General features: G+C 56.3%; 2 protein-coding genes and 5 non-coding genes across 7 annotated transcripts; 1 reads left to right on the plus strand and 6 right to left on the minus strand.

Annotated features, from left to right (window-relative positions):
- Positions 1-2358: 2358 nt before the first annotated feature.
- LOC113967509 (SLIT and NTRK-like protein 6) lies at positions 2359-4706 on the plus strand. The gene is made up of 2 exons (XM_027683151.1): positions 2359-2418; positions 2730-4706. The coding sequence occupies exons 1-2, from the start codon at positions 2400-2402 to the stop codon at positions 3938-3940; spliced, it is 1230 nt and encodes a 409-aa protein (XP_027538952.1). The 5' UTR covers positions 2359-2399; the 3' UTR covers positions 3941-4706.
- A 3707-nt stretch (positions 4707-8413) lies between these two features.
- Positions 8414-8543, minus strand: LOC113967630. Its single transcript, XR_003534249.1, has one exon. It is a non-coding gene; the product is annotated as a small nucleolar RNA SNORA35 (small nucleolar RNA).
- Positions 8544-8990: 447 nt separating this feature from the next.
- Positions 8991-12543, minus strand: RPS8 (ribosomal protein S8). The gene is made up of 6 exons (XM_027683028.1): positions 12539-12543; positions 12182-12302; positions 11715-11814; positions 10937-11112; positions 9866-9995; positions 8991-9169 (listed from the first exon to the last, which is right to left on the minus strand). Exons 1-6 carry the CDS (start codon positions 12541-12543, stop codon positions 9060-9062), a joined length of 642 nt encoding a protein of 213 aa, XP_027538829.1. The 3' UTR covers positions 8991-9059.
- LOC113967627 lies at positions 9374-9445 on the minus strand. Its single transcript, XR_003534246.1, has one exon. It is a non-coding gene; the product is annotated as a small nucleolar RNA SNORD38 (small nucleolar RNA).
- Positions 10625-10697, minus strand: LOC113967628. The gene has a single exon (XR_003534247.1). It is a non-coding gene; the product is annotated as a small nucleolar RNA SNORD38 (small nucleolar RNA).
- LOC113967629 lies at positions 11907-12010 on the minus strand. The gene has a single exon (XR_003534248.1). It is a non-coding gene; the product is annotated as a small nucleolar RNA SNORD46 (small nucleolar RNA).
- On the minus strand, positions 12360-12444 carry LOC113967635. Its single transcript, XR_003534253.1, has one exon. It is a non-coding gene; the product is annotated as a small nucleolar RNA SNORD55/SNORD39 (small nucleolar RNA).
- Positions 12544-12999: the final 456 nt, after the last annotated feature.

Here is a 12999-nt window from a genome sequence, read left to right on the forward strand (position 1 = left end):
GCAACACGTGGGTGGAAACACCCAGGGGTGCAGGGAGGCCCTGGGGGATCTGCCTGAGGGTGATGTGACCGCCTGCATGGGGCTGCCCCAGGGTCCCCTGCAGAGGCACAGCAGGGACCAGTGAGGACTGAGAGCTGCCACCTCTGCTTCTGCTCCCCACTGCCTCTGGGTGAGCCCTTGGGCAGGGGTTGGGGGGCACGGATGGACCCTACAGCCCATGTCCTACCAAGGCTGAGGCACCTCCTCTCCAAAAGGAATGGAGCCCGGGAACAGCCCCCCCTCCATCCGCAGCTGGGTCTCCAGTGATGCAGAGCATCTCAGCCAGGGGTTTTCCCACTGCTGATGTGGGGCGGTGGGAGGAACTGTGGTTTAACATCACTAACCTGTTGGGCTTGGAGAAAGGGAGGCTCTGGTGTGAACTCCCAGCTGCCTGCAGCTATTTAGATGTGGAATTACAGGAAAAGGGATCCCGGCTCTTTCGGGAGGTGTTCAGCGAAACCAGGACAGGCACCTGATGCAAGTTATCTCAGGGAAATTCCACTGAGATACTGAGAAACTTTTTTTCCCCCTGTGTATGTGGTAAAATATCAGAGGAGCCCAGAGAGGCTGTGGGATCTCTGTCCTCCATGCCTGGTGCCCCACAAGGTCCTCCCACCTTCACAGCATTCAGTGATGCTCAGCAGCACCAGGAGCTGCCAACTCTCCTCTGCACCAGAGCTGCCTTCCCAGGGTGGCTGCACGGCACTGCTGTGTGCTCTGCACACAGTGCCTGGGCTGAAAGAGCAACACCAGCCAAGCACCAGAGTGCAGGCAAGTTCCCCAGGGTTGGGGTGACAGCGCTGACCCCCTCAGGAGCAGGGTTTTCCCACCCCTCAGCACAGCTCCTGCAAAGCATGGGGCTGCGGCCACCAAGGAGGAGGATGGAGAGGGTGGCTGGTTCCTTGGGTGAGCCAAGGAAGGAAGAACTAGCACCAGCACCTGCAGAGGCAAATGCACCCCAGGAGTTGCTTGGGGATGTGCAGAGGGGATGTTGCAAATCTGGGCAAAAGTGCCTGGAGGGAGATATCAAAGGACACTGATTAAGGAATCCCTCTGCATTAAGGAAGCCCCTGAATCTGGGGTAGTATGTAAAATGCCACTGCTGGAAGGTACCACCTGGGAGGCAGGATTGGCCCAGGAGGGCTTAGGGAGCCTCAAATCTCCTTCAGTGGGGTTCTTGTCTCAGCTGCTGTCCTGGAGCAGGGGGAGGAGGGGGGCCAGGGAGGCTTTATCCCAAGTAGGGTGATAGCAGGCTCCAGCCCATGGGTGCCAGCTTTGGGCTGTATGGTTGTGTTCAGGGCACTCCAGGAGGCAATTCTCATCCTTTTCAAGCCAGTGTGCTGCCTGCACCTCCCTTCCTGCAAGGCCCCAGATGGCCATTTCCTGCATCCCACCCCCAGCAACCAGGATTTGGCTGGCCCTGCTTCCTTTCCCACTCCATCCCATCCCTTCCCATCCCTGTCCCCCAGCAGGAACACCTGGTGCCTGCAGGAACACCTCGTTGCTGCACAGTGTGATGTGCCAGCACTACAAACCCACTGCTCAGGAGGCAATGCCCACAGTAGGATGGGGCAGGTCCCACTGCCAGAAACCCACCCTCTACCAGGGTTTGTGGGTCTGGGAGAGACCCAGGCTGGATACATCGGTCTGTGCCAAGGGGAGCTGCTTTTCTCCCACTGGGGGCTGGAGCATCCCCAAGCTGAGACATGAGAGCAACACCTGAGGTGCCAGTTTTGAGCCACGAGTGAGGTGTGGAATCAAGTGAAGAAGCTCTTGAAGCCCGATGCCTTCTCAAACATTGCAGCACCCCTTGGGACAGCATGGGTGGCCCAAAGAAGCCTGAGACAACCCAGCACTTTTTTTCCTGGTATAGTGAGCTTGCCAGGCCTAAGAGTAACTCAGCAAAGCCCAGCCCAGCCCCTCTCCAGGAGCTTAGGGGCTGATGATGGAGTACAGAGGGGGCTGGAGGGATACATGGGTTGTGGGGGGCCAGAGAGGGGTGGATAGGGGGCAGATGGGAAGGGATGTTGTTTCTGGGGGATGCAGAGGGTAAGGATGAAGGGATGGGGGCTGTGGTTTATTGGTGGGGGAGGGCAGAGGAAGGGGTGGCATCGGGTGGATTGGCTGTAAGGGACCTGGCTCAAACACATTCCGGGGGTATCGCTGCACGGTGCGGCTGGAGGGTCCACGGCTGGCGCGACCCCAGCGAGGGGACGGAGCACGGGGAGCTGAAGGGAGATCGTGACCCGGGACGGGACGGGACGGGACGGGGCGGGCGGCGGCGGGTCCGGCCCCCGGCGAGGCGGAGCCGGCGGCCGAGCCCGGCGGGAGCGCGGAGGGACGGGGAGCGGCCCCGGAGGATGGGGCGTGCGGCGGCTGGTGAGGCCGGGCAGGGCACCGGGGGCACGGGCAGGGTACGGGGGGAACGGGCACAGCCCCGGGGGTCGCTCGCTGCCCGCGGACATTCGGCCAGAGCAGCGGGACGTCGGGCGGGAGGCAGCCCCGGGCTGGAGAGGGGTGGTAGCACTGGGAGACGGCTTCGGGAGGATCTGCGGGGACTGGGTCCCTTTCCTAGGTGGGAGGAAAAGCGGGGTTCAAACACACACACACACCCGCCGGGAGGGCTGGAGCAAGGGGAGTGGGAGGGCAGGTCGCACGAGGAGTCACCGTCCCCTCTGCTCTCCCCGCAGGCACCGGGCTGGGGATCGTGTCCCTCTGGGGCAGCCTCCTGCTCACTGCCGGCCTTGCCCTCGACCCAGCATCGCCAATCTGCAACTGCTCAGAGCCTATGGACTTCCAAGCTTTCCGGGAGGCTCCACTCCCTGAGAGCTGCTGCCTCAACTTCACCAGCTCCAACATCACCCACCTCGACTGGGGTGCACTGGTGGGGGTGCGGGGGCTGCGGGAGCTCTACCTCTCGCACTGTGGTATCACAGCTATCAGCAACGCACAGGAAGTCCCCCCTGCCCTGGAGATCTTGCACTTAAGTCACAACCTGCTGGAAAGTCTCCCTGGAAGCTTTCTGGAAAATGCCCCTAACTTGAGGGTTCTTTATCTGGACAGCAACCAGCTCCAGGATCTACCCAGATCCTTCCTGAAAGCATCATCCCAGGTCCAGGAGGTCTACCTGGGCTTCAATGCCCTGACCTTCCTTCCTGCCAGCCTCCTGAAGCCGACTCTGCTCCAGCTTCAGCTCTCCAACAACAGCTGGGACTGCAGCTGTGCTTTGCTCACCAACTTGGCGGGTCGGCCCAGCCTGGCTGCTGATGTTATCTGCCACACGCCGGAGCGATACCACGGCGTGGACCTCCAGAGCATCCCCCAGGATGAGCTGTGCCGCTCGCACGGCCTCACTGCCCTCTTCATCTGCCTGCCCCCTCTCCTCATCCTTGCCAGCATCACTTGGTGCTTCTACAGGCAGAAGAAAAAGACCAACTACAACCTTCAGAACAGGTCCCAGAGCCACCGGGCCACAGCAGAGAGGGGCAATGTGCCAGTGTCTGCAGAGCCCCACCACTACAACCCCTACGAGCTGCCTGCTGCTCCCGCTGAGACTGAGAAAAAGGTGCTACTGGGGAGACAGGTCCTGCTCCAACCCTTTGCAGAACCACTGGAGAGTGGGAGAGACCTCTATGAGGAGGTGGAGATTCAGGTGGGATCCCCCAGCAGCTCCCAAGTGTCAGCCTATGAAGGGCAGCTGGGCACCTCGGCACCAAGGGCAGAGGAGCTGGGGGGCAGCGAGCCAGAGGTGGACACTGTCAGCGTGAGCGAAGTCCTGAAGGACTCTGCCGACCGGGAGAAGATCTACATGAGTCAGTCAACCAACTATTACAACCTGGTACCTGGCATCGAGCTGGAGGACTCGGACAACCTGGAGTATGAGACCATCGACCTGCACTGATGCCAGGACTCGGGCTGTGTCTGGGACACACCAGCAGGATGGCAGGGGCTGGGCAGGAGCGAAAGCCGGCAGAGCAGGAGAGGCATGAGCTGTCCTGCCATGGCTTACAGTGGTTGTCTGCAAAGCTGCACCCCCAAATACCCAGCGCTACCATTGCACCCATCACTTGCCGTGTGCTGCAGCTGGGCAGGGGGTCTGAGGGTGCTTCAGGCCCTGGGGACCCTGCCTCAGGCTGGTTGGTGTCTGGGGACATGTGGGTTGTCAATGCCCAAGGAAGGACATGGAGAGGAGGTGGGGGCTGGTTTTGGGGAGCAGGTGACAATACTGTGTGTGCCAGACCCACTGACAAGAGCCTCCATCCTCTCTTGCTGAAGCCAGATGGCATCTGGCATGGACCTTTTACTCCCCAGCCTACAAAGAACAGGGTCTGAGGACATGAAACGGGGCTGGCCCTGCCTGTGTGGTCTGCAGGGGCTGTCACATATGAATGGGGTGCCCTGGGCTTGGCAGAGGGAGCCTGGGGTGGCCCTGCCTGCTGCCCACCCCACATCCCACCGTGGCATGGGGACTTGAAACAGCCAGTGCAGCTGTGCTGCTCTATGTACAAGTGTGTGCAGGGACTGTGCACAGGTGAGTGTGAGGTATTTGAGGTGCCCACACACACCGGGAGGCACCAGAGAGAGCCCCTTGCAGCCTCCTGTACCTGATGTGCTGCCCAGCCCTGTAGGATCCAGCCCTCCATAAAAAATAAATCATTTTACTCCTAGCAGTGTGGCTCCATCTCTGTGTCTGTATGGTTTAGGAAGGTGGGAAGCCAACCATAGGGATGTGGGGAGTGCAGGGATGGTGGGCTTCACTCATACCCCATCTCCCCTCCCATGCCCTGGGTAATGCTCCATTGTGGATCTCACCCAGCATCCCAGGAGCTACTTTGTCAGCCTGGTGGAGCAGAGCTGGGCACTGGCTGCAGACCAGCGGAACCTCTGCCTTGCACCAGGATTTACAGCCCAGCTAGGGAAGGTGTCAGCCTGCTATAAATGCCGCAGTTCCTGAACACGGCAGGGATTTGCAGAGCTCCTGGGAACAGGGCAAAGGCTGAGGGTGCTGTAAATCACCCCCCAGCACAGGTACCCCTGGCAAGTCTCACCCATGGGTGCTCCAGCCCTTCTCTGTGGAGGGGTGCAGGCACCCTTGAGCCCTGCTCCCTCTGCCCAGGGGGATATTCTCCAGGCTGGAAGCCCCAAGAGCAGCCTGCCTGCTCCGGAGCCGTCTGGGCCTGGTGCCCAGGCAGGAAGGGAGGGAGCCGAGCAGGGCAGGACGCAGCGCTCCGGCCGGCAAAGGAAGTGGCGTTTCCTGCGGAGCACGGTGTGGCTTCCAACAGCTCGTGGTGGGACAAGCCATGGAACCTGGGCAGAGCTCAGTCCCAGCCCCAGCATGGATTGGGGATGATGATGGGCTGATTTCCCTGCATGTCTCCTGTCACCCACGGATGTTTCCCACTGTTTTATATCCTGCTGGAATTTTTCCTTTCCTTTTTCCTCCTGGGCTCTGGGAAGTGTCCTGATGCCAGCTTTTAATATGTCTCCATCACCCCCTGCCAGGTACTACAGCCAGGGCATACCACTGTTCCCCGGCTCATGCTGTCCCCAAGCCCCCCCAGGGACACGGAGGAACCAGGAGCTGCCCTGGGGCAGAGGCAGGACAGGCAGGGTCAGCAGCTGTCCCCAGGGGCTGCAGCCCAGCCCACAGCTTCAGACTTGGACTTGGGCAGCGACAGCCACATTTTTCACTTATGCTCCAGAAATATCCTACCCTGGGTGCCCCCTCTGCCCACATACCCCAGGGTCCTATTCCCAAGGCTGCTGGGAGTGATGCAATACCCTGTCCTTCCCCCTCCTTCTCATGAAGCCTAAATTCAGCTGCCACGGCTGCAAAAGGTAGCAACCCAAAGCACCCCACTGGGTCTTGCCCAGCCCCAGCTCCAGTACCTGCAGCCCCCACCCAAATCTCTGTGACCAGTGGCAGGGAGGTGTGACCAACCTGGAGTTCCCTGTTCCCTGCCCATCATGGAGAGGGCTCGGCTGCACAGGCCCATGCTGGGTTAATTATGGGGAAGAGGCACTGTTGGGATGGGGGGGTGCAGGCAGGGAGCAGGCAGTGGCTGCAGCAGGCATGGGAAAGGCAGGGCAATCCTGCTGATGGGCCATAGTGCTTGGCATGGGAGAGAGTCTGTGTCCCCAGGCCCCACAGCCTGGGTGGTGGCTGGACCCCCGTTCTCCTCACTTTAGCCACCAACCAGTTATAAGGACTCTTCCACTGAGGTGCAGGGCTGAGCCATGATGACTATTTCCTAAACACTGAAAGTCACCAACTCCCACTTTGGAGGTTTCTCCGAGCTGCTCTTCCCCTGGAAAAGCAGCATCTACAAGCTGCTCTACAGGTTTATTGCCTTCATGGTGCTGTACACTGTGCTCAGTGAGACAGTAGGGACATTACATTTATCCAAAAAGTGGGTAAATTTGGATTTTGTCAAAGGGTCCACACATTTTTCTGGGGCAAAAAGGGCACAGCCCAAGGACCAACACCACTGATGGTTGTGAGGTATTAGACCAGGTGATACAGCCAGGAAAAAATCCAGGAATGTGTTTTCGGCCCTTGTAAGATTCTTGCACTCAGATTTGTGTTTTTCCACCTAAGAATATTAGTTAAAAAGTTCCCTTTCCTGAAAGCCCCTCTTCCCTTAAAGCTCTTGAATTCCCCCAGTAAATAAGCCCTGTTCCTCCTCCACTGCCCTCCAGGTCACTGCTGTACATGTTAGTGCAACGTCATCTTATGGGCTGGACCATGTCCTGTGAAAATACCCCCAAGTTAATACTGCATGGAAGTAAGAGAGCCACTCAACAGCAAGGAGCAGGACACAGGACAAGTGACCTCACGTGGGTTATGCTGCCAGCTGCTCATCCTATGGAAGTAGCTTTTTAAAATTCAAACCCTGCACCTATCTGTAGAAGCAGGTAAGGTCCTTAGCCCAGGCTTTGGCACCTCCTAAGTCTAGCCAGGCTAAAGCCGTGCTTAACCCCAGCCCCTGCCCATCCCTTCCTGGCTCAGCGCATGGCAGGTTTGCCCCCTTCCAGGCAGGTCAATCCCTGTGCCATCCATGGGGCTGTGCCAAGGCCAGACCAAAAGCTACGCATCCCACAGCCAAGCCATATGAAGTCCCACAGCCTGTGCCACCTTGGGAGCCAGCTGCCACCATCCTGTTTCCATGCCACACCTCCAGCGGGCCACAAGTGCCGCTTTCGTTCCCATGGGTGGTTGCCCTTGGCAGCTGTTTCTCACGGCAGTACCTTCGTAAGCAGTGTGTGCATTGATGAGCCATAATCCTACTCATCGGGGGCCAGGATTACAGCTCCTGCTCTGACACCAAGATGGCATTTGGTTCGTGAGCCTCAGTTTCTCTGTCTGTACAAAGTCCCCCAGAAACACCCTGAATGCTGTTTGCACTCTGTGGAGGAGAGAGAAGAAACACGCTCAGAGGAAGCAGCCATGACGCATCCCTGCCAAGTGCCCTTATCGCCTCCACTCCACCTCTCTGGAAAGCAGGCGTTGCTGGAGAGCAGGGAAAGTTTACGCTGGATTACTATGGAGAAGGAATGTGCTTGTGCAAACATCCCGCCCAGCCCAGGTCCCACTGCCAGGGACTCCTGAAGCGCAGCCAGTGGCACCAAGCTGGGCACGGCTCTGCTCACAGTGCCCACGAGCACACACACAGCTGGTGAGGCGGTGCCAACACACACCACACCACAACGTGCTGCTGCGGCCACAGGAACAGGTGCAACTCCCCAGTGTGGTTGGTCTGTCCCTAGATCTGTCCCACAGACATCCTCAGCTCCCTGACAGGGCAGGATGAACCCACACTGCCCAGGTCATCTGAGCCCTCTAGCACCTCCTGCTGTCACACACAGCAGCTGGGGCACAGCATTACAGCAAAAAACTGCAAAAAACCCCAAACACCCAAGCTATTTATGGGACAGTTGCATTTCAAGGCACTAGAGACTTGGGTCTGACATCACAGCTGTGCTTGGAGTAGGGTGATCACGGGCCACCTCCTTCAGTTCAGAGCTAAAAATCACGAGGCGGGGGCTGCAGGCAGGCTGACTCACACCAGAGTGATCCAATGGATAACCAAGGCTTTTGTAAAGATACAGAAATGGGGCGGAGAGCGTGACATGCCCACCTGGCAGGCACAAGGTGTGTGAGCCTGGCCTGCCCCACGGCAGAGGACCAGCCCTCAGATGGACTCCTGACTTCACCCCAATACCTGCACAAAGCACTCCCCAACTACGTGCAGAGATCCATTGTGCTGGCTTTCCTGAAGGACAGCAGCCCCGAGGAATTGCCATCACCTGACCAAAACACCCAGAAAAGCTTTTGTTCACCACAGCACCCTAAGCAACGGGGCAGAACACTGGAGTTTGTATCCAGCTTTCGAAAGGGACAGACCATGACATGAGCCTGGCCCTTCTGCTAGAAGGAATTGATCTTGCACTGGAATGAGACCAAGGAGGCCAGGGAAAGGCCAGCTGGTCACTGAGTAGTGCAGCCAAGTTTGGTCAAAAGATACTGGATCCTGCAGGCAGTTGTACAACCAGGCAGGAAACACAACAGCAAAAGAGGCTGCTGGCCCGAACCAGGGGATGGGGGCACATCCCATGGGGAAAGTAGAGGAAGGAGTTACAGCTCCCAGGAAGGCAGAACTTGTAATGGGGGGGTGGACACTCACACCTTCCTCCAGCCCACTGGTTTCCAGTATTGGACAATCTTCATTTCAGCCAAGTCTGAAAACTCTTTTCCACACCCACCTGGTCCCGTGAGTCACTGCCCTAGAACCGGGGAGATGTTTTAGTTGAGACCATGCAGGGTCAAGTTTTGCCTGAAGACACTGAAGTACTCAGGGATTACTAGAGATCCATCTTCTTTCACATTTTACTGGCAGGCAGAGCCACACAAGCCCTTTCCACTCTGTACACATAAATGAGCACACAACCTGTAACTGTAGTAAACTCTTGGTTTTATTCGTTCTCTCAGCACAGTTTGACTGTGAATAAACAGTTTTTATTCATTTGCCTTTTCTGGCCTTGATCTTCCTCAGGTAGAACTCCAATTCCTTGCCTTCCAACACGTAGCCGTCGGCTCGGCCACACTGTCCAGGTCTGGAGGCAATGCAGGCTGCAAGGAGAAGTCACGCAGTTAATGTTTAGCAATTCACCCCCCAGTGCACACAGCAATGAGCAGACACTGCACACAGCCTCTCTGCAACAGCACGCATGAGCAACTCATCAGTAACCAGTCAGCAGGTTACATGCCAGCTTCAGCCCCTCTGCTGAGGTACCGTGCTCTGGAACCCGCCCTGCTGCAGATCCCTAATGAAGTCCTCCTCAGATCTCCAAACTGTCATCGCTCAGGTTCAGCAGCAGAACTGGACAAAGGTTTCATCACCAGAAGACTTCAGAACACTCAACTATTTGCCAGAGCTTGAAACATCAAAGCTGTCAGATGCCTGCAGGGCATTTTCCTGACAGACACTTGCTTATTTTGCAAGTCTTGACCCCATTTTTTTCACAAAGGCCAACCAGGAATAATCAACTTCAGGAGCCTGGCTGGGACATGCAGTAATTCAAGGTCCCGAAGCACATTTCCCCCCTCTGCCACAAGTGGGGTATCTCCGGAGAAGACAAAAGAATAAGTTACATTTAAGACCCAGAAGACACTCCTGCAGACATGGAGAACACCCCACTGCAGTTATTTGTATCACAGTGAGTAGAACTTTAAAGGAACCCAAAAAAAGATTAAGATTTGCTCTGCCACCCTGTTTGTGCCCTGACTCCCTTACCCCCTCTCACATTAATGCTGCCAGGGACTCACCAAGTAGCTTTCCTTGCTGGAACTGCTCCTCAAGAATATTTGCTATCTTGGCATGCTTCTTTCGCTCATCATATTTTTTCTGGATCTTCTTTGAACGTTTCTTGTTCAGTATTTCCTCCTCTTCAGGAGTCTAAAAACAAGACCGTAAGCAAAACAAGGAGTTAAACAAATGGCCACCTTCCACACTAGCACAGGTGGCTCCCACTAACATGAAGGAGACCCTTGCATTGTCAGCACTGTACTGTTTCCCAAGTCATACCTGGCTGAGGTACAAATACTTTAAACTCCCAGAACCAGGTGCTGTGTTTCACTTTTGAGACCAAGAAATGCAGCACTGCTAACCAGAGTCACTGATGACAACAGAACACAGTGCCCCAGGGAAGGCTGCTCTCAGGTAAATGACACTGCAAAGGCTTCCTTGGTCAATTAATTCTCCTCCAAAAAAACCCTCTTTCCCTCTACAGACATAATGAGAGCACTTCGGTCTGGTGCAAGTCCACACAGACAGGTTACAAGCTCTATCCCTGCTCCTGCAGCAGGAAATGAGAAGTGCTTTGTTTTTAATGCAAGGAGACAACCTAAACCTGAATGCTACACATGGCAGTCTAAGTACCTTCTAGCAGTCTGGGGTTTGGATCTTCGACAAATTTATGGTTCTGGATAATTTCAAGACACTTAAAAACACACTGAAGTTCAGTTAGTAATCAATAAGCTCCTCACCAAAGCAATCACTCCCCACAAGAACCCGACCTGCAAAGTCTTCCTCAGCATCATAAAATGTCATCGCAGTCCCTTCAGTAGCAGAACTGGACAAGGGTATCATCATTAGAAGACAAAGAGATCGACAGGCAGGTCCTTGTGCACAAAGGGGTGCAATGCCTCAGAGAGAGCTTCACTAACAGAGCCAGACTTGTCCTGGGGACCCATGGGAGCACAGCCCGGATAACCAATGCCATCGCTGCCAGGTACCCAACCCCATTCCGGCAGGCACTCTCCGTTCAGGATGGAGAGATGCCTCTGGCAAGGCAGACTCTGCTCTGCAGGGAGTCAGAACGGCAGTCCCAGACGTACCAGTTTGGCGCCCTTCTTGCGTCCCAGGGGCAAAGCATAGTGGGCCTCGTACCACTGCCGGTACGGGGTGCTGTCGATGAGCACGATGCAGTTCTTCACCAGGGTCTTTGTCCGCACCAGCTCGTTGTTGGAAGCGTTGTACACGACATCGATGATTCGGGTCTTGCGAGTGCAGCCTTTCAAAAGAAGAGCATGAATTCAGACCTACAGGGATCAGACAACTGAGAGCACAGCCCACAGCATCTCACACGTACCCTTCAAACCACCTCACGCTCATCACCCCATCCACTGCCCCCCAGCTTGCCTGGCACTGAATTAAAAACCATGATTGGAGGCCTTGCTGGAGTTCATCTCAAATATATCTAAGCAATGAGAGAAAATAAATTTGCAGATGGCAAGATGCCTCAGAATCATTTAACTTTCAGTCACCGTGTTCATCAACAAGCAAAAGCTGCATTTATGAAGAACTACCCATACTTAGGTTTTTTGCCCCTCTCTAGTCCCCCTACCCTGTTAAAAGATAACACAAGCATGCCACTCAGTGTAACTATGACACTCCCATCACTGTGAACTTAGCAGACATCCAAGTCCCCCAAGGCCACATAAGGTCAAAGTTATCATCACTATGCATGCTGCTCCAGAGCCAGCACTGCAAAGCTCCAGGATGCTCAACCCCAGCCCACAAATCCATGCTTGCACCATCAGCCCTCTACTCCGCAGGAGCTCAGAAGACCAGCACAGCTCTCCCTTCCACACACCAGGTTCAGGATGTACTTACATTCCGACCCCCAGGAGAAGTTGCCGACATCCAACCGAAGGGCTCGGTACTTCTTATTCCCACCACGAACCCTCACTGTGTGGATCCGGCGCGGGCCAATCTGCAAGCCAGGAACAAACACCAGGGTGCCATTGGTGCTGGAACACTGCACGGCTCACACAGGAGCCCAGAACATTCCCAATCTCCAAGGCAATGTGGTCAGTGTAACTATGACAAGCCCCAGCACCGGCAGACACAGAAAACGACCAGAACGGTCTGATGCATCTGCCTAAGGTGAAAGTTTCATCACTCCAATTGCCTCTCATCGCAAAAACCTGTCTCTGCTTTCCATCTGCACAGGGGAAAGTGCCACCTTTTGAAGAAGCAGCACCAGAAACTCAACCCGTCACAAAACAGGAGGTATTTAAACCTTTAACAGCACGTGACCAGCAACATGAGTTTGAAAACACCCTCCCCACACCACTCACCTTAGTGTTGGCGGGAGGTCGCCCCAACTCATACTTCCTCTTCTTGTGGTAGGGCTTCCTCTTGCCCCCGGTCTTGCGGCGCTTATGCCAGTTGTCCCTGGAGATACCTGGATGAGAGCAGCGTGGTCAGGGGGTGGCAGGAGCACACCTGGCTGCAGCAGGGCACACTCCTCAGTTCTGAGTCCTCAGCTCTCCAAGGTTGGTATCCGCACAGTGCACTCGGCCTTATGCAGCAGTTAGAGAAGCTTCATCATTGATACTCAGACCTGCCTTGAGCACATCCCTTCCAGCAAAACTGCACAAAGCAGACAAGACTCCCTCCTCTGTGTCCTCTTTGGGAAGCATCTCCCAACTTACCTCATGTGCCGGGCACTCTTAAGGGAAGTGCCTGATCCCGAGCTGCCAGGCACACTACAGCAGTCACCCCGTGCTACCAGCGGGGTGTGGCAGGTCCGCTATGGGAAGGGACCCCCATGCCACCTGCTGGCTGAGCCCCTATGAGAGACACCCCAAATCAACTCGACCTGCTGGGTCCCCAGCAGGGACCATCTCTGCACCGCACGGCACCTCCCGCAGGGCGCAAGCCCCCGCCACCCAGTCCAGTGTTCCACAAGGCCACCCTCGCCCCTCCTGCTGAAAGGTCGTCCCACCTCATCCGCGGGGTGCCCCGCAGCAGGCACCGGGAGCGAGCCCAGCGCTCGGGCTCCGCAGGGAACCGCGGCGCGGCGGGACGAGCCTGCCCGACCCCCCTCCTCCGCCCGCCTCCAGGTTGCGGGCGGCGGCGGTCCCACAGCCGGCCTTGTGGGCCACGGGACTGG

This window comes from Neopelma chrysocephalum, unplaced genomic scaffold (genome assembly GCF_003984885.1).
Source record: "Neopelma chrysocephalum unplaced genomic scaffold, ASM398488v2 Primary Assembly neopelma1_64, whole genome shotgun sequence".
Classification (NCBI taxonomy): domain Eukaryota; kingdom Metazoa; phylum Chordata; class Aves; order Passeriformes; family Pipridae; genus Neopelma; species Neopelma chrysocephalum.